This window comes from Lagenorhynchus albirostris, chromosome 6 (assembly GCF_949774975.1).
Source record: "Lagenorhynchus albirostris chromosome 6, mLagAlb1.1, whole genome shotgun sequence".
NCBI classification, from domain to species: Eukaryota; Metazoa; Chordata; class Mammalia; order Artiodactyla; family Delphinidae; genus Lagenorhynchus; species Lagenorhynchus albirostris.
This window is the reverse complement of record NC_083100.1, coordinates 6,466,960-6,488,326: the sequence shown is the minus strand read 5'-3', so window position 1 is coordinate 6,488,326 and position 21,367 is coordinate 6,466,960. Positions and strand designations below refer to the sequence as shown.

Below are 21,367 nucleotides of genomic sequence, written 5' to 3'. Positions count from 1 at the left end.
GTGGTCTGAATACAGAATGTACCTGCCTCTCCCCAGCGTGCCAACCCCACCACGGCGATGCAAACCACTTTTAATTTAGTTTGTAAGAAAAGCATTGTTCTTAAATAATCAGTGTCCCTTTCTTTCCTCCCATTGAAATAAACCTCCCTTGCCATTTGGAGAGCAGAGTCCTGACTGTAAGGTGATGTCGCCCCAGAGCCAAGACAGTGGGACAAAGGGCAACTTCACTCCCGCTTCCCCCGAGTGTGTGTACGTCCGGCAGCTCCTCTCAGCCCAGAGGATCTGGAGCCCCCCTTGTGTCTTCACCGCATTTCAGCTCCACAGTTCCACCCATGTGGATGGTGTGTCCATTGCCAGGCACTGTGCTGGGGTAACCAGAGGAGCCCAGCTGCTGTCTGGACTCTGCTTCCAGGGACCCCGCTCTTAAAGGGACAGGAGGCATCTACCAGTGACCATGATATGCATCATGGTGAGGGAGGGTGGCCGCCAGTGGGGGCAGTGCTGGTGCCCGTGCAGCGCACAGGGAGTGTTCACAGCCAGGAGGTAATCCGGGGGGGTTTCAGAGAGGAAGTGACACCACACCCTCTACCCTCACCCTTTCCTTTTCATCAGGGCCTGCTGGACCAGGATGGGGAGGGACCCAGCAAGGCCTGGAGCAGAGCCCAGCAGAGGGTCAAGAAGGAGGAATTATCTCCAAGCCCAAGAAACAAGCAGGCACCACCCTGGGCACCATGGGCGGAGGTGCTGCTGAGCAGTCCCGGAAATCAACCTGCACCAGAGGCTTCTGGGAAGCGTGCTCTCACACTGTTTGGCGGCTCCTGTGGAATAGACAGTGAAGTTATTTCCCGCCAAGTGATGAAGATCGTTGCTGCCGGAAGACTTGAGTCCCACTGACACAGTTGAAAGGGATGTGCCCTTCGGTACAGGTCCTGGGGGAAGCCATACAATTGTAAAATCAGGTCTCTGATCAATTCCCTTAATGCCCCTGCGAAACATTTCCAGATGATTTATCGACCCAAACTCAGAAAGCAAAAATTTAAGACAACATAGTATTGTCTTAAACCTATCCTAGGTTTTCCTTTAAAAGTAATAGAAGCCAGCAAAAATAAAGCATCAACTTTTCTATGTTAAAATATATCTTCTGTACGATAAAATATCATAAAGTCAAACAAGTCGCAGATGGAAGAAGTGACTTGCAATTTATGTAAAACTAGATTGATTCATATAATTGGATTGGCATACAGCATATGCCCACATCAGTAACACAGCAAATTAAAAAGCAGTGTCATGAGAGTGCTTGAAAAGCCAGGCCCCCCAGGAAGGCATGTGAACTGCAATGCTGTGCATTTCACACCCACAACAGTGGCTCTGGCTAGTGGCAGCGGTGTGGGGAAATGGGACCTTTTATTATTGCTGGATGGAGTGCAAATGGGATTAGGCATTTGGGAGAGGACTTTGGCAATAATCATGGAAGTTGAAGACATGACCAAGTCACCTCTGGGTGGGGCTGCAGGTCGATCTGCACATGTGCACAAGGATGGTGGCTGAAGAGTATTCTTAGCAGCAAACACCCAGTGGGACAGTGGGACACACCAGCTACCTAAGGAACTCTACAATGAGACCCATGTTCATCAGTCAGCTCCTGTCAAATGCAAGCACCTCTTGGTGAGACAAAGTTGCACAGTGCATACAGCCCCGAGTTATTTATGTGAGTTAACACATACCATTCTGTATAGTTAATGGGGTCCTTTATTGGCAGATCCTATAAATTGGCTGAGAGGATCCAGCCAACTTCCTCTAGGCCCTTCTGCCCCACCTTCCTCCCCTAGGCGATACAGCATCACAAACTCAGTTTTCCAGCCTCTGGCATCTAGGCCTGGCCAGTGAGACTTCGCACGACCGCTAGGTATGGAGGGCGGGGGAGGGAGGCCAGGCACAAGCAGTTTTGGGCAAGGATGACAGCTTTCCTGTTGAAGGAGAAATGGGGGTTGTGCTCTCAGGAAGCCGCAGGCGCGCGGGGAAGGTCTAGAATTGCGGGGCCATACCCATCCGGTCTGAGCCAGCAGTCCCCTGCCAGCCGGTACTGAGGGAAAATGAACATCCTGCAAGGTGTAAGGCTCTTGGCCAGGCTCTCGGCTCCAGGCAGTGCAGGCCCTCCCAGTTCACAGGGCTCTGGGCTGAACGTGGCCCCCCAGATTCACAAGTGGAAGCCCTAACCGCCAGTGTGATGGTAGCTGAGACAGGGCCTTTGGGAGGTAATTGGGTTTGGATGAGGTCACAAGGGTGGGGCTCCCATGACGGGATCAGTGCCCTCCTAAGAGACACCAGAGCTCCTCCTCTGTCCACATGACACGGCAAGAAGGTGGCTGTCTGCGGGCCGGGAAGTGGGTCCTCCCAGAGCCCGACTGTGCTGGCTCCCTGATCTCAGTCTTCCAGCCTCCAGAAACAAACTTCTTTTGTTTAAGTACCCAGTCTTTGGTATTTTGTTACGGCAGCCAGAGCTGAGTAAAACACGCAGGTAATGTCCTAGTGAAACAAGATGTGGGTGGAAAGCGTACATCAATACAGGGAGAATGGTCACCTAGGGACGGAGGGTGGGAAGGAAAGGTGTGCAACTCAATCTCATCTCTAAACTTTTACTTAAAAAATCCATTACACACAGCAATATATTAACCATTTACTCAGGATGTTGGTACATGGGTTTTGTCACTGTGTTCTGAGTACTTGAAATATTTTATCTAAAAAAGTCACTGTCCAAGGCCAAGTTATAAGGGGGGAATTTATACTTGGAGATCATTGAAATCCCACCAGAGAGAGATGCGAGAACCAGTGAATTGCCAGAGCTCCCTGTGTTCCCGGCGTCTACCTTGGCCCATTCCAGTACAAGCCAATAAGCCCTCTGTACCTTATGGTGGCCCAGATGAGGAACTGTCTCTACAGCCCATTCCAGTACAAGCCAATAAGCCCTCTGTACCTTATGGTGGCCCAGATGAGAAACTGTCTCTACAGCCCATTCCAGTACAAGCCAATAAGCCCTCTGTACCTTATGGTGGCCCAGATGAGAAACTGTCTCTACAGCCCATTCCAGTACAAGCCAATAAGCCCCTCTGTACCTTATGGTGGCCCAGATGAGGAACTGTCTCTACAGCCCATTCCAGTACAAGCCAATAAGCCCTCTGTACCTTATGGTGGCCCAGATGAGAAACTGTCTCTACAGCCCATTCCAGTACAAGCCAATAAGCCCTCTGTACCTTATGGTGGCCCAGATGAGAAACTGTCTCTACAACTGAAAAAACAAAAACAAGAATTAAAAAATTTAAATGTTACGTGTATCAAAAATATAGACAAAATTAAAGGGCATAGAAATTAAAACAATCAATCAAAAAACCAAAAAAAAAAAGAAAGTCACTGTGATATCCTATTATAAACAGCTCCAATAAAAATCATGAGGTGTCATGGGTGCTGTGTCATGGGTGCTGAGTGACTACAAGTGTGTTTTGGGACCATCACAGGACTGTTTATGTTTTCATCTAAAAATACTAGGAATTACTTTTATGGGTTAAGTTGTACAATGGTTCAATTTGCTACCTCCTATTATGGAAGATACCAAGTCCCATGGGTCTGAATTTAAAAGACTAAGCAGCTGTATTTTCCTTCCAGGATCACTGTATCCAGGGCTGAAACTTAGGTTTCATAGCAAACGATTTCTCTAAGGAAATAGGAAATGTAAGGGAGGATTCTCTGGTCCCATCTAAATGTAACAAAGAAAACATGAGAAAAATCGGCCTGTAAAGAATAACATTAAAATTTTTAATTGGTCAACTTTATTCAAATAATTTCCAAGAACCCAGAGAGTCATCTCAACGGAACCAATTTCATAGAAATTTGCTTTGAAGGGCAGATAAGCAAAGCAAGCTGTCACATATTCTTGAGAATTTAAAAAAATACATAAAAATCAGAGAGGAAAGAGGGAATACTTCAGAATAACTTGGCAATAGATTTTCAGCTTTGAGGTTTTCTAACACGAAATCACTTTTCTCTTCCATCCTGAAAGATGTGTTGTTCTTTCCTCTAAAAAAAAAAAAAAAATGGATTTCAGTATAATTCTATTTTAATTCCCATTGCCTGCCCTCAAAAGCTTAACTGTTGTATTCAACTCCATCGAATATATATAAATATTTGAGTCATTATAGAGAATGATATGATGCTTACTAAATACCCAGCGGAACGTAAAGAAAAAAAAAAGTAACGGTAACCCCTCAGGCTGGCAGTGCAAACTGGTGGTTAAGGCCACGCGCTTTCGAATCCTGGCCCAGCCATGCGCTGCCTGTGTGGATTCAGCAGTTAAGACTACATTTCCTTATTTATAAGAAGAGCTAGCACTGCCTATTGGACAGAACCTATCTAATCAAAGTGTTCACATGGGGATTAAGGAAGAAGGGTGTGAAAAAGGGTTAACACGGCCTGGAGCACAGAGGGCACTCAGAGGTTAGCCCTTAAAATTCCTTGCGTTCACAGCTCATGCAGATTCGGTCCCTTTCCTCAAGAAGTTTATAATGTTAGGTAGAGAAAGAAAAGAAAATACAGAAAAATGGTTAAGTATGTTTATATTGTAGTTCCAGAAGGAGCCGGCCAAACCAAACTCAGTCAGATCCCATCAGCCAGTGGACAAGTGACATGGACTCGGGATACATCGCCCAAATTCCTGCGTGCGACACGCTGAAATGCATGCTGGGAAAGCTGGCACCTACGTGAGAAAATTTAACCACTCAGGGCGGCTTCCCTCTGGAGAAGATACAATGGTGCATGCAGGGTAACGCTTCAGCTTAAGGCACGTGCACAAGCTAAACCGTGGCCAAGGCTGGGGAGCAGATGGGCTTCAGTGGGGAGGACAGGAGACCGTGGGCCGAGCAGCAGCGTGTGGTCCGGCCCCTCACGTGTGTGGGATGCTGCTGGGGGTTCTCCAAGGGCTGACTCCTGCTCTGTCCCCAGGAGAGATCCAGAAGGGGTCAGAGTTGTCAATTCTAGATCAGTTTTGCCTGCAACAGCTACGTTCTGAGTGTGAGGTGAAGAGGCTGGAAGTGACAGTTTGACAAGGATGGGATAGTGTCTTAAGGGAAGCTTTTTAGAAACATCCCCTAAATGCATTCCAATAGAAAATGTGTAAAAATGCTGATTTTAGAGGAAGGGAAAGAATTTGGGAGAAAGTTCGGAAAATGAACACCTAAGGATCCTGTTGCAAAACACCCACATTCGACAAACAGAAACGTACCTTCTTCTCTTCCCAGGTGGCCTATACAGAGCCAGCCTCTTCCCCAGGCCTCGGGATGGCTCTGCCCACAGGTGAGAAATCCCAGGGTCCAGTCCACCGTCTGCACACCTGAGGGTCTGATAATCGGCGTCGCTTTGTGGGGACTTGGTGGCCCCAGGTGGCATCGAGAGCAAATCCTGTAGGTGGAGGGGCCCGAATTGTGTTTGAGCCGAGGGGACTCTTAATGCTCTGCTGGGGTGATGATGACGAGCTTGGGGGGCCCTGGGAGCCAGAGTCTGGACGGAATTTTCCTGAGAAGTCTTCTTTTGGATACCGAACTCCCACACTTGCTTTATCTGGAGATGCTCTGGTACCTGAAGGCACCTGCGTCTGCTGAAGCGATTTTTGGCAATACTTTTGATGAAGCTTGTCAAATTTTTCTTTAATGTCATCATAACGATCCCTGGCACAGCCTGGAGGCTGTACCCTGGGTACTGAAATGGCTTTGTTGAGTGATACCGACTTCCTAAATCCTCCCGGATCATTTCCTTGACAAGCAAGGTCAGAGGTCTGCTCCGAGCGGCCCGGGCTGCATGTGGAGTTGGTCTTTGAAAGGGAAGGGAAGGAGTCACTCTTTGGTGGGCAGCTACCCTCTCTGATAGATCCTTTGCCCAGGCTTTCAAAAGCCTCACTCAACCTCTTAGCTTTTGCTCTGCGGAGAGGGCTACTCGGCCTGTGGGCTTCTACGCCCTGGGGGCTCCCAGGGCTTGCTGGACCACCTCTGTACACATCCACAGCCGAGGAGCCGGGAAGGTATGTCAGGCAGGGCTGCTTCCTAAGAGTCGAGCAATATTCCTGATGAAGCTTGTCAAATCTGATTTCGATCTCCCTATAACGATTCCCTCCCTTGCCCGGCGGTACTCTGGGTCTAGAACCTATTTTTATAGGAGAAATCAACCAGTTTAATGTCATGAATCTATTTTCCTGATCAAGATGATACACTGCATTGGAGTCTAAGTAAGTCAATGAAGAATGATGCTTCTGAGGCGTTCTCGGAAGCTCCTTCCAATGTGAAGCGAATGCGTGGATCTGGGGTTGGTTTACTTCAAGAAAAGCCCTTCCCAGTTTTAAACCCATCTTATGGCCAGAAACATCGAGTACGTTCTCGCGATCTCTTAACACTGCCACGTCCTTCGCAGGTTCGGAGCCGGGTGGACGTCTCTCCCGGGGGCTCCTCCGAGAGCGCCCGCCTCCTCTGCAGCTCGTTCTGTCCATTCTGCTCTTACACCTGTGCCTCCGCTTGGAGCTCCAGTTCTGGCGGATGAACGTCTTGGTGGAGATGACGCAGGAGGGCCTCGCACCCAGCAGGCAGCTCATGGAGTGCAGCATGCCTGCGTACAGATCGCTGAGCGTCGCGTTGCAGATGTCCTCAGCCTCAGAGCATGGGCCGCTTGAGAAGCTGCTGCCACTGGTCCCTCCCTGTAAGGAGATGCCATCACCCCTCGGCACCAGGGCCAGGCCTGCTGAGCTAGAGTGCAAAGCATCACCCTCTCTGGGCAATGAAGTTGGCTGAAATGGGCCACCGGGACTCTCTTCAGAGCTGCCACCGTAGTATCCTGGAGAAACACACACACAAGGCAAAGGCACGTTAACCATTTAAAACCGACCACATGCAGAGATCAGGGAACCGAAGGCTGGATGGGGACCAGGGTTTTTACTTTTTTTTAATTATTATTTTTAATTGAGATATAACTGACATATAACATTATGTTAGTTTCAGGAGTATAACATAACATTGTGAGTTCTTTTTTTTTTTTTTTTTTTTTTGGTGGTACGCGGGCCTCTCACTGTTGTGGCCTCTCCCGTTGCAGAGCACAGGCTCCGGACGCGCAGGCTCAGCGGCCATGGCTCACGGGCCTAGCTGCTCCGCGGCATGTGGGATCTTCCCGGCCCAGGGCACGAACCTGCGTCCCCTGCATCGGCAGGTGGACTCTCAACCACCGCGCCACCAGGGAAGCCCTGTGAGTTCTTTTTAAGCAATACGAAAAACAAAAGCAAAAGAAAAATTCAGAAATATTTGGGAATAGACTCTTCTCAGAGATTTCTTTCTAGCCACCAAAACAATTTACTCTCCACTGACCTTCCTAAAAGGAGTCTTCCTTCCCTGTGTGATGGTTTGGAAATCGGTTGCCTTGTCAAAGATTAATTAGAAACCAGAAAATAATGACCCTGTTTGCCTACAGGACTGGGTGGGGAAGGGAGAAGCCTCCTGAACACACCTCTTCACACGGCTTTGACTTTTGCGTCATGTTAAATGTTTTACATATTAGAAAAATAAAATTAAACCAACAAAGATGGGGATAACCCTAAAACTGAATACAGACAGGGAACATGACCCTGACTGTACGTCAGACTGACAACAACCAAAGGAGAAAACAGAATCCAAGTAACTCTGAACGCGCTCCCTCAGTGGGATGTTATCTGAAGATGACAGCGCTGCTTGGACATCTGGTACCTTCTGCAGCACATTGTTGAGCGGAGTGGTGCCAGGTGCTGTGATTCTGAGGCCACTTTGTGCTGCACGACTGGCCAAATGAGCCTCGTTGTTAAGGAGGAGCCAGCGGGGGCTGGGGGAAAACGCTGGAATCAGGGTGGGGGAGGAAGAGCTCAAAACCCCACGGGGACAGGCCGGAGGACGTGGAAGCCAGCACGGAAGGGGCTCCTCCAGGCTTAACGGGTGATGAAAACTGACAACAGATTCTTATGTGAATTTAAAAAAAAAACAGAGTCCATGAGTTCTTACTGATTCTGGAAAAGTTAAATAAAGAACAAGCATGTTGGGGAGGATAAAGGAAGGGAAAAAAAGAAATGGAAGGGAGACAGCTCAGACTTCTTTATACAAGAATGCCAACGAATGCAGGCAGGGGGAATGGCAGAACCAGAAAAGGCCTGTGTTCGGCCCCAGCTCAGGCAACGGTCATGGCGAGATGCTAAAAACCATGGGGTGCGAGGGTTCTGGGGAAAAGGCTACGAGGCAACTTCAAGGGGTCATCCACAGATGATTCCAAGGATAAGAGGCACGTCTGCAGTGAGAAAACTGGTGGGGCCTCTGCCTCAACTGTGCAACCAGACTCAAGTCACCAACAATGGGACAGGCTGACAGGACGCCCCGAGAGGACCAAAACGTCACCTGTGTAGTATTTTTGCCAAAAATGTTTAACATAAACTTAACCACATATAAGTCCAAATTGAAGGCCATTCTGCAAATCTACTGGAGGCCAGGATTATTCAAGAAAGTCAGTGATGGCAAAGATGACGATGGCGACAACGGCAAGGCCGAGGGGCCCTTCTGGACTGAAGGAGACAGTCAGCACGACAGGTGGTGCCCCAGTGGGTCCTGAGCTGGTTCAACAAACAAAAAAGGCTGCAAATGACAATGATGGCACGACTGGGTGAAACCGTATCGTGTCACTGTGACATTTCAACGTGTGCCAAGTTTAATGTGGTTCTGAGGGGACTCAGCCTGTTCTTCGGAGACACTGGAGCATTTAGGGATGGTATATACACGAACGCAAATACATACACACACGTGTACGTGCGTGTATGTCGGGAGTGATGGAGCAAACGTGACACAATGTGAATTGCTAAATGTAGGGAAAGGATGTTTATTGTATGAGTCCTACATTTCTGGAGATTCAAAAATTTTCAAAATGCTAAGTTGGGATAAAGAGCTAATTAGCAATTAGCATGCAAGTCCCAGAAGGAAGGAGCACTTTGTTTCTTAACACGTAATAATTTACCTATGACGTGCACGTGTCTCTCACAGTTCGTGGTGATGAAACATGCCCAGCTCAGGGCACCATGGCTCTACCACAAGTGAATGGTCCGTGCAAAGTTTCTACATCACACTCACCTCGGGCAGGCCTGGAGGACGAGGCCAATGAAGGGACCAGGGTCGTACGGGTGTCCTTTCCCTCTCCGTAACTGGCATACTGAAATCAAAGCAGATGACTTTAACAAAGGAGTTGTCAGGTGTCGGCTCGGGCTTCCTGCCCCAACTGCTCTCCCAACCACTGATGGCGCATCCGTTTGCGGCTGCAGTGGTGACACGCGCGACCATGATGACAGACAGCGGCCGGCTGGGCCTCCAGCAGTGGTGGGAAGAGCTGTCTTAGCAAGATCCAGGAGCTCTTCCCCTATGGCCTCCAGGTATCGCCCCCTGCCGCCCAAGGGCCACCACTGCCCCACGTCTGCCAGAATCTCTCGCGGGAGGTCTGGCGGCTTTTCCTCCTCCACCGTTATCCTCTGACAGCAAGGACGGCCGGTCCAGGTGGATGGAGGGAAGGAGAACCTGTTGCTGGGACAACGGAGCTGGTCCCGGCCGTGGCCTCCTTCCCCGACCGGCAGGGCGACCAAAAGGCCACGCTTGCTGCTTCCAGACTAAGGAAAAAGGCGTTTCCCGGACATCCGCTCGTTCAGATACAGGCTTCTCACTGTCAGCAGCAGCGTAAGAAAATATCCATGCTCCTGTTAAGTTGGCTGCCTCTGAGATGAATTATTTATTCCAGAACACATACTTCCTAGTTATTTGGTATTAAACTGTCCTTTGGGGGCTTCCCTGGTGGCACAGTGGTTGAGAGTCTGCCTGCCAATGCAGAGGACACGGGTTCGAGCCCTGGTCTGGGAGGATCCCACATGCCACGGGGCAACTGGGCCCGTGAGCCACAACTACTGAGCCTGCGCATCTGGAGCCTGTGCTCTGCAACAAGAGAGGCCGCGATAGTGAGAGGCCCGCGCACCGCCATGAAGAGTGGCTCCCGCTCGCCGCAACTAGAGAAAGCCCTCGCACAGAACCGAAGACCCAACACAGCCAAAAAACAAATAAATTAATTTAAAAAAATGTCCTTTGTTTTAGGAGATGAGACTGACAGGACTTGGAAAACTAAAGAGTTGGCATCCTTGCGTGAACTCCACCTTTAGCCTTTTGCTCTCCTTCAGGCAAAGCTCTAGGAAACTGGCTGCCAGGCCTGGGAGAGGGGCTGATGAGCTGCCCACCTCCCATGGGGTCCACCGCAGCCCCCGATCTCGCCAACATCACCGCTGAAGCAGGCAGAACAGGTGCCCTGTGGCCCGTGGCAGCCCCGGTCACGGCAGGGAAGGAGGGAGGTGGGCGCTACAGCTTCCCTAATTCTGTGGCTTAAAAGCCCTCTGCCTGAGGGTGGGGGCCCTACTAGATCCTGTGAGCTGCCCAGAGCATAGCGGGCAGCCGATCCCGCTGCCCGAGGGTCCCAGAGTGTCTACTCAGGAAGAGCGGCAACTGGGGAGCCTGTGAGCGAAACGGTTTGGAAGCAGCCGTTGAAATGCTCTCTGCAGGCTCTGTAGCAAGTGAACAAGACGAGATGACACCTCAGTGTGTCTCTAGTTCATGGTTTACTTATATGAAGACATGCCCTAGGAAACATTACCTCCAAACACCCTTCATCCTGCAGCAGGATATCCACTTGTGTCAAGTACTTCCTCCTTAGCTCATTTTTCAATGGGCTCCAGGGCACTGCAGGCTGACACCAAAGAGAAGTCAGTATTTGTAAGAGCTGCTGGGTACGTCCGAGCTCTGGGATCCTGGGACACACTGGCAAGCCCGTTAGTGTACATGTCTTTAAATGAAGTTCCTCGAAGTCACTTCTTCACCTCCTACTGTTAGCAGCACACAGTGGTCCAGCCCCCTCTGAAAATCTACCTGACCCTGGAATCCAACTTTAGGGAACTGACCCAATGGTAACAATCCGAAAGAAAATAGAAAGACAAAACATACCAGTTTGGAGAAGTTTATGACAATATTACTAGAACAAGAGAAAAAAAGAAACAATATTCTTCGGCGAGTTTAGGACACAACTACTGGAATTGACCCCAGTTGGTATGTTTCTAAGAAAAGAAGTTCAGTGTCCAACTCAGGGGACAGGAACCCTTGCCTCTCCTCTCCCTCACCTGCCATACACTGGAAATGGGGGGCCTCAGCCTCCACTGTGCACCCCGGTGGGGCTTAGTCAGGGCCTGGGGCTGCAGACTGGGGGGACACAGGAACACAGCGGGGAATGGCCGACACCTTGGCCCTTTACTGTCAGGGCCGCCTGCTCCCCTTCACTGCCACCCCGACACAACACCTCACAACGCACCCCTTTCCTCCCCCAGGGCCACCACCTAATTCTAGGTAGACACTACAAGTCACACACGGGTGTGTGGGCAAACCCCTGTACAAAAGTAGTGCTTTTAGAGGAAACCCACATGCCAGCTGTTCTGGCATCTGACCCAGGGGTGAGGTCAGAGGCTCGGGTGGATTCCGTCCTGTGTGTTCCCGTCCATCCCGAGGGCTGACCTGGAAACGCTCCCCAGAGCACCTCCCTTATGACACCGTCTCTATGGGGAAAGACCGACTCAGAACCCAACTTTCTACACCGTGAGGTCGGTCAAGGCCCAGGGCACACCGGGATTTTTCTATTTGCAGAGGGAACATCACCCAACATTTCCGTAAGTTCAGTAAATCAGGCTTGAACTGGGGCAGTACGTGCTGTACCGAGAAGGGGTGACTTGCTACCTTAGGGGATCTGAACGTGGGGACAGAGACTTGAGGGGTGATGTCAGCAAAGAGCGAGCCTCAGAAGGGGACTTACAGGAAGATGCAGGTCATGAGAATGTGTACTTGTCCCCAGCCTCAACTCTGTCCCTTCATTACAAAAGACAGGTCTTACCATCAAGTTACCAGCAACCACATCTTCTTGGAATAAAGTTGTATCAGTATCACTGCTTACTGAATCTAAAAGCAAAGGAAATTTCCATCAGAATTTTTAAAGAAAGCTTGCATTTCTCTCGAGGATAGTTTTTGCACTGCTTGAGTACACCTTACAGTGAAAACTCCTATTGCTTCAAGTGGCCCCCTTTAATAGGGACGTGGCCATCTGTTGCCATGCAGAGAAACCATCAGAACAGGAACACGCCCAGAGTCGGGGAGACGCGGGAAAGCAACTTGTGTATCACCTCTGGCTCTTTCCATGGCCTCTGATCCTGGAAGCTGAGTCCCTCTAGGCCAGCACTGTCCAGTAGAACCTTCTGTGATGGCGGAAGGTCCCCCAGCTGCTGTCCAGGATGTCAGCCACTAGCCACACATGTCTGTTGAACACGTGGAATGCAGGTAGGGAGGCTAGGGAACTGAATTTTAAACTTCACTTAATTTTCAGTGAATCTGAATAGTCACAGGTGGCTAGTGGTTACCACACTGGACAGTTCAGCTCAAGAAGAACTATTTCTACTGATTTCAAGCAGTGCAGGAAATTCACGGACCCAAGGCTTTATGGAGTTAAAATTCGGATTGATACAAATAACACCCATGAGTAAACATCTCCATCAAGTTCTTTCTAGTTCTGATCTGAAAGACCACCGGTTTCCCCTTTAGGACTCCACCCATATTTCTGACTGCCCAGTGCGGGCAAGGGCCTGGGCAGGGCGGCCAAAGGCCGCAGAAAGGCCAGTCCCACAGGACATGGGTGTTCAAGAACAATTACAAAGTCTGTAATTACTGAGCTGGTTAGCTGCCACAAGGGGAAGAGCCAGGTGTGGAGCACACAGGTAAAAGTGGGAGTCTGCTCCGATCTGGGGACCAGGGGGCTTCCAGGGGGCAGCGAAAAGACAGTGGGCAGGTCAGGCATGGTCTGAACTCTTTTCACTTTCAGAGGAATGGGCAGCCATTGCAGTGCTTTGAACAGAGAAGCCATGTGACCAGATTCGCACGTTTAAAGGTGTCAGCGGGGTGGAGGCCAGGTGGAGACAGGAGCTAGCACCGCGGGGGCATGGGGCGGAGCGGCAAGAGAGCCGGTGGTGGCAAAGGCACGGGACGGCGCTGTCTCAGGTATGAGGAAGAGGGAGGGGCTGAGGCCAAGAGGATGCTGGGTTTCTGGCTCATTCTACAGGGAAGATGGTGGTGGCCTTGTCCTGAGGACAGGTCTGTTGGGTTGGCTTTTTGAGCTGAGATATGCAGAGTGCAGACAAAGAGTTCAAGGAGAGAGGCCGCTGGCAATAAACACACCCAGAGGGGGTCTGGGCACGGGATTCCACTGGAGTGAGGGAAAAAGATGCCCAACTCTCGGGAAAGGGCACCAGCGAAGGTGGGAGGTGGGACGATAGAGGAGCTGACAGGAGGGAGAAAGCCCGGGGAGCTCAGGGGCACTGAGGTCACGGCCAGACTTTCCAGAAACTTTGAATGCTACTGAGAGGACAACAGGATAAAAATCAAAGAATGCCAACCGGATTCAGCCACGTGGCCGCCGGGAGCCTCACCACAAGGTGTGCTTTTGAACCGGAGCCAGAAGCCAGAAGGGGACCAGCTGAGGCGTGCACGGGGGCAAGAACACCAGAGGCAGTGAAACGGGCCACTGGTACAGACTGGGTTGTGAAGGGAAGGTGAACACAGGGAGGCAGCTAGAAAGGGGCCCGAGACGGGAGATACGAATTCTGTTCTGTGTGTTCAAGGTGAGAGCAGATGGGATGTACCCAGGATAGAGGGAGAGGCTGGGTCAGAAAGAAAGATGATGGGTGGATTTCTGAGAAAACAGACTGGGCCAGGGGCTCAGCAGCACGGCTAGCCTGAGGAAGGGAAAGGAGGCCCCACAGAAACAGGAAGCAGGAGAAAGGATGCCTGCAGGGCGCGTAGGAGTTAGTGGTCCATGACACCAGCCCACAAGGGCACATCAAAGTCTTACTGTTAATAAATTCTTGAGATTAATCTTTTTTTTTTTTTTTTGGCAAAAGGTCAAAACAAAACAAAATGGGTGGGTGGGGGGTGAGGGCTTTATTATTCTAGAATATTCGAGTACTGTTTATGTGTCAAGTACCACAATGTAACAGTGAGCGAGACAGCTCCTTAGAAGAGCTTAGAAAGAAGTAACAGGGCACTTTCAAATGTTTTAGTTTTTAAAATACACCTTGGAAAAAGTCAGAGTGAGGGATCTAGACTTGAAACGTTCTGACAAAAAACCCACGTCCCTCCGGACCTGGCTTTCTAGTGCCAGGACACTCACCCTCAACTTGTGTGCAGGGCAAGGGAAGCTCATGACCTCCAGCTGGGACTCGCGTAGATCCATCCGTCCTGTCGTCTGTCTTCACCGGGGAGCCCTTGAAGTCGATAAGATACGCTTGATTCGGTCATAACACATTTCAAAGCCACTGTCAAGTAACACACTGAAAATCCTTCCTCTTCCTTTAGCGTATGAGAGAACAGGAAGTTTCCTGGGGCTTCTCTTCTAGAATATTATGGTACAAAAGGCCTCAAAACTCCTAGCAGATAGACAAGCTTTCCCTTGGAAAAAGAACAGAGCTTTCTTTCTCTGGCTGTGCCAAGGGCTGCTGCCTCAGAAACCACTTGGATGGTAAGTGATGGAGCAGGGAAAGTGGGGAAACAGGGGCACGGAGTGGACAGGCCCAGGACGCCCTGGCCTGGAGGCGAGCACAGGGCCAAGGCCAAAACGAAACAGAACACAACTGTCACCAGATCCTCAGGTAGGATCCGGAAACTCAAGAGGCCCCTGGGGGACCTTCTGTGACTTTTTTATCTTAACAGTGAATTTATCTCCATGTCACGAGACCCACAATTCCTTTAAAAGCCTCGGCATGTGGTGGGACCCTGGCTCGGGGAGCCACTTTCAACCTGAGCTCTGGCCACGGGGCGGTCAGCTGTCCTGACCAGGGCTCAGCCCACAGGGCAGTCAGTGGGCCGCCCCCAAGGAGGCCGTGCTTCCCTCTCTAGAGCCTCAGCTGCACAACTGGCCTCTCTAACAACCATAACGAATGCCATGGATGGGCTCTCATTAGGGAAACTGGAGAATTCAAGATGCCAGATTGGCTAAAATATTTTTAGGACCACCCCAGGCTTGCAAGAACAGCAGTGAGAACGTGGTGAGGCCTGTCCCTTTTGGGGCAGCGCCCAGGCATCATCTCCTAGGTGTCTGTGAATCCTGCCTGGGGGATGTCACCACCTTTGCCTTGGGGAAGCTGGGATGGGGCAGAGTGTCCGGAGCTGTTTTGTGTCTGGAGGCATCACAGAACTTGGCCTGAGAATCATGGGGAAGCAGCCAATCGGCACCAGCGTCTAACTACAGGCAGCTCTGGGGTCGGAAAGAGAACCCAGGCCATGTGATAGGACAAACCCTTGAGTCAATGCACAGCCCACGGGGCCTACTGCCTCCACAGCCCCAGGGCAGGCAGCAGGTGGTGACCTGAGTGAGGCTGTACATCTGAGTTGTCATCACAGACCACGCCCAGTTTTCTAATCCCAGGAAAGGGGCTTAAAATTCCATAGATTGCAGGGAGGGCTCCTCCTAATTTTAAGTAAAAACATTAAATAAATGTCCAGATGAGAACTCTTTGCCTCCAAGACCATTCAAGCACTGGCTGATCAGTGGGTACCACTATTATGTATAATTTAAAGAATGCATATCCTTTGACATAATGATCCCACTTCTTGGCATTTACTGAACAGGGGTGACAGCACTGGGAAGAGATAAGCATGGTTCTCTGCCTCTGTATATAATAGGGGTCTAAATAAAGTTTTATTGGAACATAGCTGTAGCTGTCTGTTCACCTATTGTCCTTGGCTGCTTTCCCCTTGCGATGCAGAGCTGAGTGGCTGCAGCAGAGACCCCATGGGCAGCAAAGCCTAAAATATTTATCATGTAGACCGGCGGTCCCCGACCTTTTTGGCACCAGGGACCGGTTTCGTGGAAGACAATTTTTCCATGGACTGGGGCGGGAGGGTTGGGGGGTGGGGGTGGGGGGATGGTTTGGGGATGATTCAAGTGTATTACATTTATCATGCACTTTATTTCTATTATTACATTGCAATATACAATGAAATAATTATACAACTCACCATAATGCAGAATCAGTGAGAGCCCTGAGCTTGTTTTCCTGCAACTAGATGGTCCCCTCTGGGGGTGATGGGAGACAGTGACACTTGAAGTGTGTTGCTTATGTCCAGTCTAGTCCATAAGATGCAGCTGAATTGTCACTTGTCACTCACTGATAGGGTTTTGATATGAGTCTGCAAGCAACTGATTTATTATGGTCTCTGTGCCGTCAAACCTCTCTGCTAATGAAAATTTGGATTTGCAGCCGCTCCCCAGCGCTAGCATCACCGCCTCAGCTCCACCTCAGATCATCAGGCATTAGATTCTCATGAGGAGCGTGCAACCTAGATCCTCGCATGTGCAGTTCACAGTAGGGTTTGCGCTCCTATGAGAATCTAATGCGCCGTTGATCTGACAGGAGGCAGAGCTCAGGCGGTAATGGGAGCGATGGGGAGTGGCTGTAAATACAGATGAAGCTTCGCTGGCTGGCCTGCCGCTCACCTCCTGCTGTGCGGCTGGTAGGGTCCATGGCCCGGGGTTGGGGACACCTGATCTAGACTTTTGCAGGAAAAGAGCGCTGATCCTGACTTATAATAAAGGAAAGTGAAAATAGCTAAATGACTAGCAATGAGAGAGCAGGTTTATTTTTAAAAAGGAGATTGAATTATACAACAGATGACAAAGAGGAGTTTTCACAATATGTATCAAGTGGAAAAAAGAGGGTAAAAAAAAGTGTATTTAAAAGAAAAAAGGGGATAAAGAAATGTGTATTTATAAATACATATACAGGTGTCACAGTATACTAAAATATTATTATTATTAGTGACTATCTCTTACCTCTGCATATACAAGTCAGGTTAATTTTCAGTAGTTATATGTATTTCTAACATTTCTATGACTAAATGTATTATGTGTTAAAATAACCAATCAGGAGGAAATTTGATTTCAGATTTGCTGTTAATTGTTATGTAACCCTAATGCTGATGTTTTCATTCTTGGGCACCGGCTCCCCAACTGGCCACAAGGAAGCACCACATGGTGAGAAGTGGTGATTAAGAAGATACCAGACATCCTTACAAAAGTCACTGCCACAAAAAATCAAGACACCCTGGGTCTCATGAAGGTAACAGATCACATAGCTGCTGTGTCCATGGATAAACTCGGGAAAAACACACCTGGGTTTTAAAAGGTAGTGAACGGCACAGGGCACCCTCTCCCTAATCTCTTGCTCCTTTCAGAATAGGGAAAGATGCCTTTTTGCTTCCCGGAAGGACCTGGATTTGGTCTTTCCTGTATGGACCCGGCAAAGCAAGCTAGTAGCTGTGGCTGAAGCTGGGGATGGGGGAGGTCTATCCAGCTGGCTCCACCTTACAGGTGGGTTCCAGTTGTCAGAGCCCCTTGGTCCATGGCAGGGGAAACACAGGGGGATGCAAGGGGCAAGAGCATCACAAGCTCCTACCTGCACTTGACAAGCAACAAGAAGACATGCGTCTCAGTAAATCCTTACACACAAGAAAACAGGGCAGTTAGGGTGAGAGAACTGTGGAACGACACCCTGCAGTGGCCCCTGGGCGCAGTTCCAGCTCATCTCCACCTTCATTCACATCAACCTTCCTCCACGGCAAGGCATGGTGGCAATAAAATTTGACATTGAATACCTGGATTTGTCCCGCATTTCTTTCCTTTATTAATCTTCCTCCCCAAATTCGCAATCCTTAAGAAAAGAAATAAAAATGACTACTTAAGTAATCATGAACACTGAGTTTCTGTTCAATCTGAATTCAAAGAAAACCAAAGTGACAGGCAACAGCAAGATCTAATATAACCAAGACATAACCAAGCCACGTTCCTGATATTCTGCTGTTTCTCGTCTTTGTGAGGTTGAAGGTTTTTCAAAAATCAACACTAGACAAAAATCTGTCGTTAACAAAAATCTCTCCTACCTGGTAGGCAGCAAGCAGCTCATTGAACCCAGCATTAAAGCCACAAGTTAAATGGAAACGACGAACGTATGTATGCCAAGTACTGTCCTCAAAATACATACACTGAGAGTAATCCATACACTACAGAGAGAGAGATCACTTTTCGAGGGCAACCTCTCTACCCCACGTACCATGCAAGTGCTTTCTCAGGACAATGTACATGTTACAGAGCAAGCCCTCGGCACAGGGGGTAAACACTGAGCTTTGGAGTCCTGCACTTACTAGCTACTAGAATCTGGGCAAGATACTCAATCTCTCCCTAAACCTCCGTTGGCTCCCAGGTAAATTCAATCATTGGGTTGCGAGGCTTGAGATGGTGGTTGATGATGGTAACAGCAGCAATAATTACACAGTGCTCACTCTTCCAGGCTCCAGTCTATCCCTTTCCAAGTACACCTCATTTACAACTCACTGACATATAACTCGTATGGTACTCTTAATTCCTTTTGGATAGATACTCACCAAGTTCACTGTACAGATGGGGACAGAGGCAAGGAGAAGGTGAAATAACCAGCCCAGGTCATTTGCGCATGTGGTGAGGCCAGGCTGTAAACCCAGGAGAGTGACTCTCTGGGGTCCTGACCACTGAGCTGTGTGGCCTTTCCAGAACAGAGCAACGCTTGAACAGAGGCGCTTGGAGTCAAACCAAAGCTTTGCCACTTTGCCTAAGTGCCACAGGCAAGTTCCTTAACTTCTCTCTGCTGTATCCTCTGCTGTGAAACACTGATGATTCTAACAGTGCCCACCTCGCAGGGTGTTGAGAAACCTGAGACTCTTAGAAGCACAGGTATATGCTTAGCTGTCAACATGTGAATGACTCTTACTCACCTGCTGTCTTCACCATAATCAGTGTGGTTGTTAGCTCCAATCTACCCCCTATGGTTTTGCCTTAAATTGCAGGAATTCACCCTGTAAGAGTGGCCAACTAGCATTTAATCAAAAAGTCCACTTCCTAACTGAGTGCCTCTCCAGGGGAAGCTACAGGTCTAGGGAGCTGCACTCCCATCAGCTAGAAATTTGTTAGAACACAGACCCACCGAATCCACATCCAGCATTGCTGTCAGTGGCTCCAGGAATCTGTTTCCACAAGCTCTTCAGCAGGTCTTCCACATGCTAAAGTGTTTGATGCTTGACTACTGTTCTCATCAAACTGGAGTCTGAAATGAGTTTTCACTGGTGAAATTAGTGGTGTTCAAGATATGTGAACTGACCAAAACATTCCAGACACTGCCCATCCTTGCATGAACAGGCCATGAGAACACTGTGAATCCCGTTGACAGCACCCTTAGGAATGATTCCTACACACTCCTGAGTCCTGCATCCCGGTTAGACTTGTCACCACCTGACAGAGGCCAGAGTAACAGAAACCTACTACTGGAATACCTTAGCTTCTGCCTGAATAAATTTTTCACCCAGGGTATGGCTAGGCCAGCTGAAAAAGCAGAGATAGGATTTCATTTAATTACGAACTGTTTTGTGTCTGTCTGTCTGGTGCACAGCAGAACCGGGTCTGAGATTCACTTTCCTTAGTAGGTAATACTGAGTTGGAATGAGGCTGAAAGGCAGGAACTGACCTCACCCAGTGCAAACTTTCTCCAGCTATTTACCAAAGAGAATCCATGAGATTTAAGTCAGTTTGCAGCATCAACCATTAAACAGAATGGGTCCTTCTCCTTAGATTCAGGTCAAATTCCAAAGTACTCAGAACGTCAAATAACAGTCAATACGAGTGTTTACTAGTGCCAGGCACTGTTCCAAGAGCTTCATCTTCTGTAACTGTCACAATCTCCATGCCAAGTAAATATTATTGTCATCATCTTTCCATTTTACAGGTGAAGAAACTGAGTCACAGCCTGGCTAAAGCAATGGGCCCAAGCTGACATGGCTATTAGACAGCCAGCGGGGATGCCAACCCAGGCGGGGACATTTTTAATGAGGCTGCATCTATGTGTCATCAGAATTCTGTCTTAATAAGTAATTCTGTTGTAAATAAGTAATTTAAGTAATTTATACGTTCAGGGGAACTAGTGACGGTTTAGTACCTACTAGGTGAACAAGGTTTATTTTCAAGAGAGCAGGGACAGCATTTCAAACTCTAGTAGGACACTATTCTAGTTACACTCTTAACCGTAAATATTCAGAAAGGGGGGCTGACTCGTACCCTGGGGCGTCTCGTAGGTCAGCGTGGACATCTGCACCACCGGGGCGTCCTCGAAGGGCTGGTTGTACTGCGGGAGAGGAAGGGGCATCCCGTCAGATTGGAGGGCCGAGGGGAACCCCTGACCCGCGCTGAGAAGGCGCCAGCGCGAGGCTGCAAGTCTCGGGGGTCCCGAACCCCCGTCTCTGCCCCCCAGTCCCCAACCCTGCCTCCTCCTCCCGCCCCTACTCCTTCCCCTTCCGTCCCGCTCCCCCTCCCCTCCAGCGGGGGGAGCCGCACCTTCTCTATCAGCTGCTGCATGCGCCTCTGGAAGCGGCGGCGGCTGTCCCTGAGCTTCTGCAGCAGCGCGTCCTCTCCCAGAACCTCGCCCTCCATGGCTCGCAGACTGCCAAATGCCTACTTCGACGGGAAGCCAAACAGGGGACTGCTCTCCGCGCCGCGGTTCAAATAGCGACTCCCGCCCTTCCGGCCCGCCCCTCCGGTTTTCCATTGACTGTCTCGGAAAGGCCGGGCGCCGATTGGGCCTTTCAAACAGGTTGTCGCAGCTTTCTCCCAGCCAATCCTTTTCCGAGATTCCGACCCCTCCCTGCCCGGGGCGCGCGCACTGAGCGGAAAGGGGAGGCGGGGATCCGCCGCCTAAGGCTGGGAGGTCGTTGGCGTGACCTTGCCTGCGCACGTCCAGTGCTTGTTAATCAACAGGACCACACGAGTATGATTTCCCCAGTCGTGCACCGGAGATGTCCAGGTGACTTGCGCTGGGACTCGCCGCCTGTGGGGGGCAGCCCTTCACCTGAATGTCGCCCTGAGGCCTGCCCCGGGCCGGCTTTCTCGCCCAGGCCGCCTCTAGTCTCCGCGCAGTTACGAGAGCGGAGAGCCGAGGAAGACATCACGGAATAACGAATACGAAAGGAGGCAGGAAAGTGAACATGCATTTAGAAAGGAGCAATACGATAAACGCCACTGAATCCAGGAAAATATAATACGGTATTTTTTTTTTTTTTTTTGCGGTACGCGGGCCTCTCACTGTTGTGGCCTCTCCCGTGGCGGAGCACAGGCTCCGGACGCGCAGGCTCAGCGGCCGTGG

At 49.8% G+C, this 21,367-nt stretch overlaps 1 protein-coding gene across 1 annotated transcript; it reads right to left on the bottom strand.

Annotated features, from left to right (window-relative positions):
• Window positions 1-3,828: 3,828 nt before the first annotated feature.
• HJURP (Holliday junction recognition protein) lies at window positions 3,829-20,686 on the bottom strand. Its single transcript, XM_060151221.1, has 9 exons — window positions 20,563-20,686; window positions 20,287-20,353; window positions 17,802-17,857; window positions 14,320-14,413; window positions 11,998-12,062; window positions 10,717-10,809; window positions 9,165-9,243; window positions 5,273-6,867; window positions 3,829-4,071 (listed from the first exon to the last, which is right to left on the bottom strand). The coding sequence occupies exons 1-8, from the start codon at window positions 20,656-20,658 to the stop codon at window positions 5,294-5,296; spliced, it is 2,124 nt and encodes a 707-aa protein (XP_060007204.1). The 5' UTR covers window positions 20,659-20,686; the 3' UTR covers window positions 3,829-4,071; window positions 5,273-5,293.
• Window positions 20,687-21,367: the final 681 nt, after the last annotated feature.

Coding starts and splice junctions, on each gene's coding strand:
- HJURP (XM_060151221.1), bottom strand. CDS start 20,658: ATGGAGGGCGAGGTTCTGGGAGAGGACGCGCTGCTGCAGAAGCTCAGG. Junction 10,810..11,997: donor TGGTTGCTGGTAACTTGATG/GTAAGACCTGTC, acceptor CTTTGGTGTCAG/CCTGCAGTGCCCTGGAGCCC. Junction 9,244..10,716: donor AGGATGAAGGGTGTTTGGAG/GTAATGTTTCCT, acceptor CTTTGATTTCAG/TATGCCAGTTACGGAGAGGG.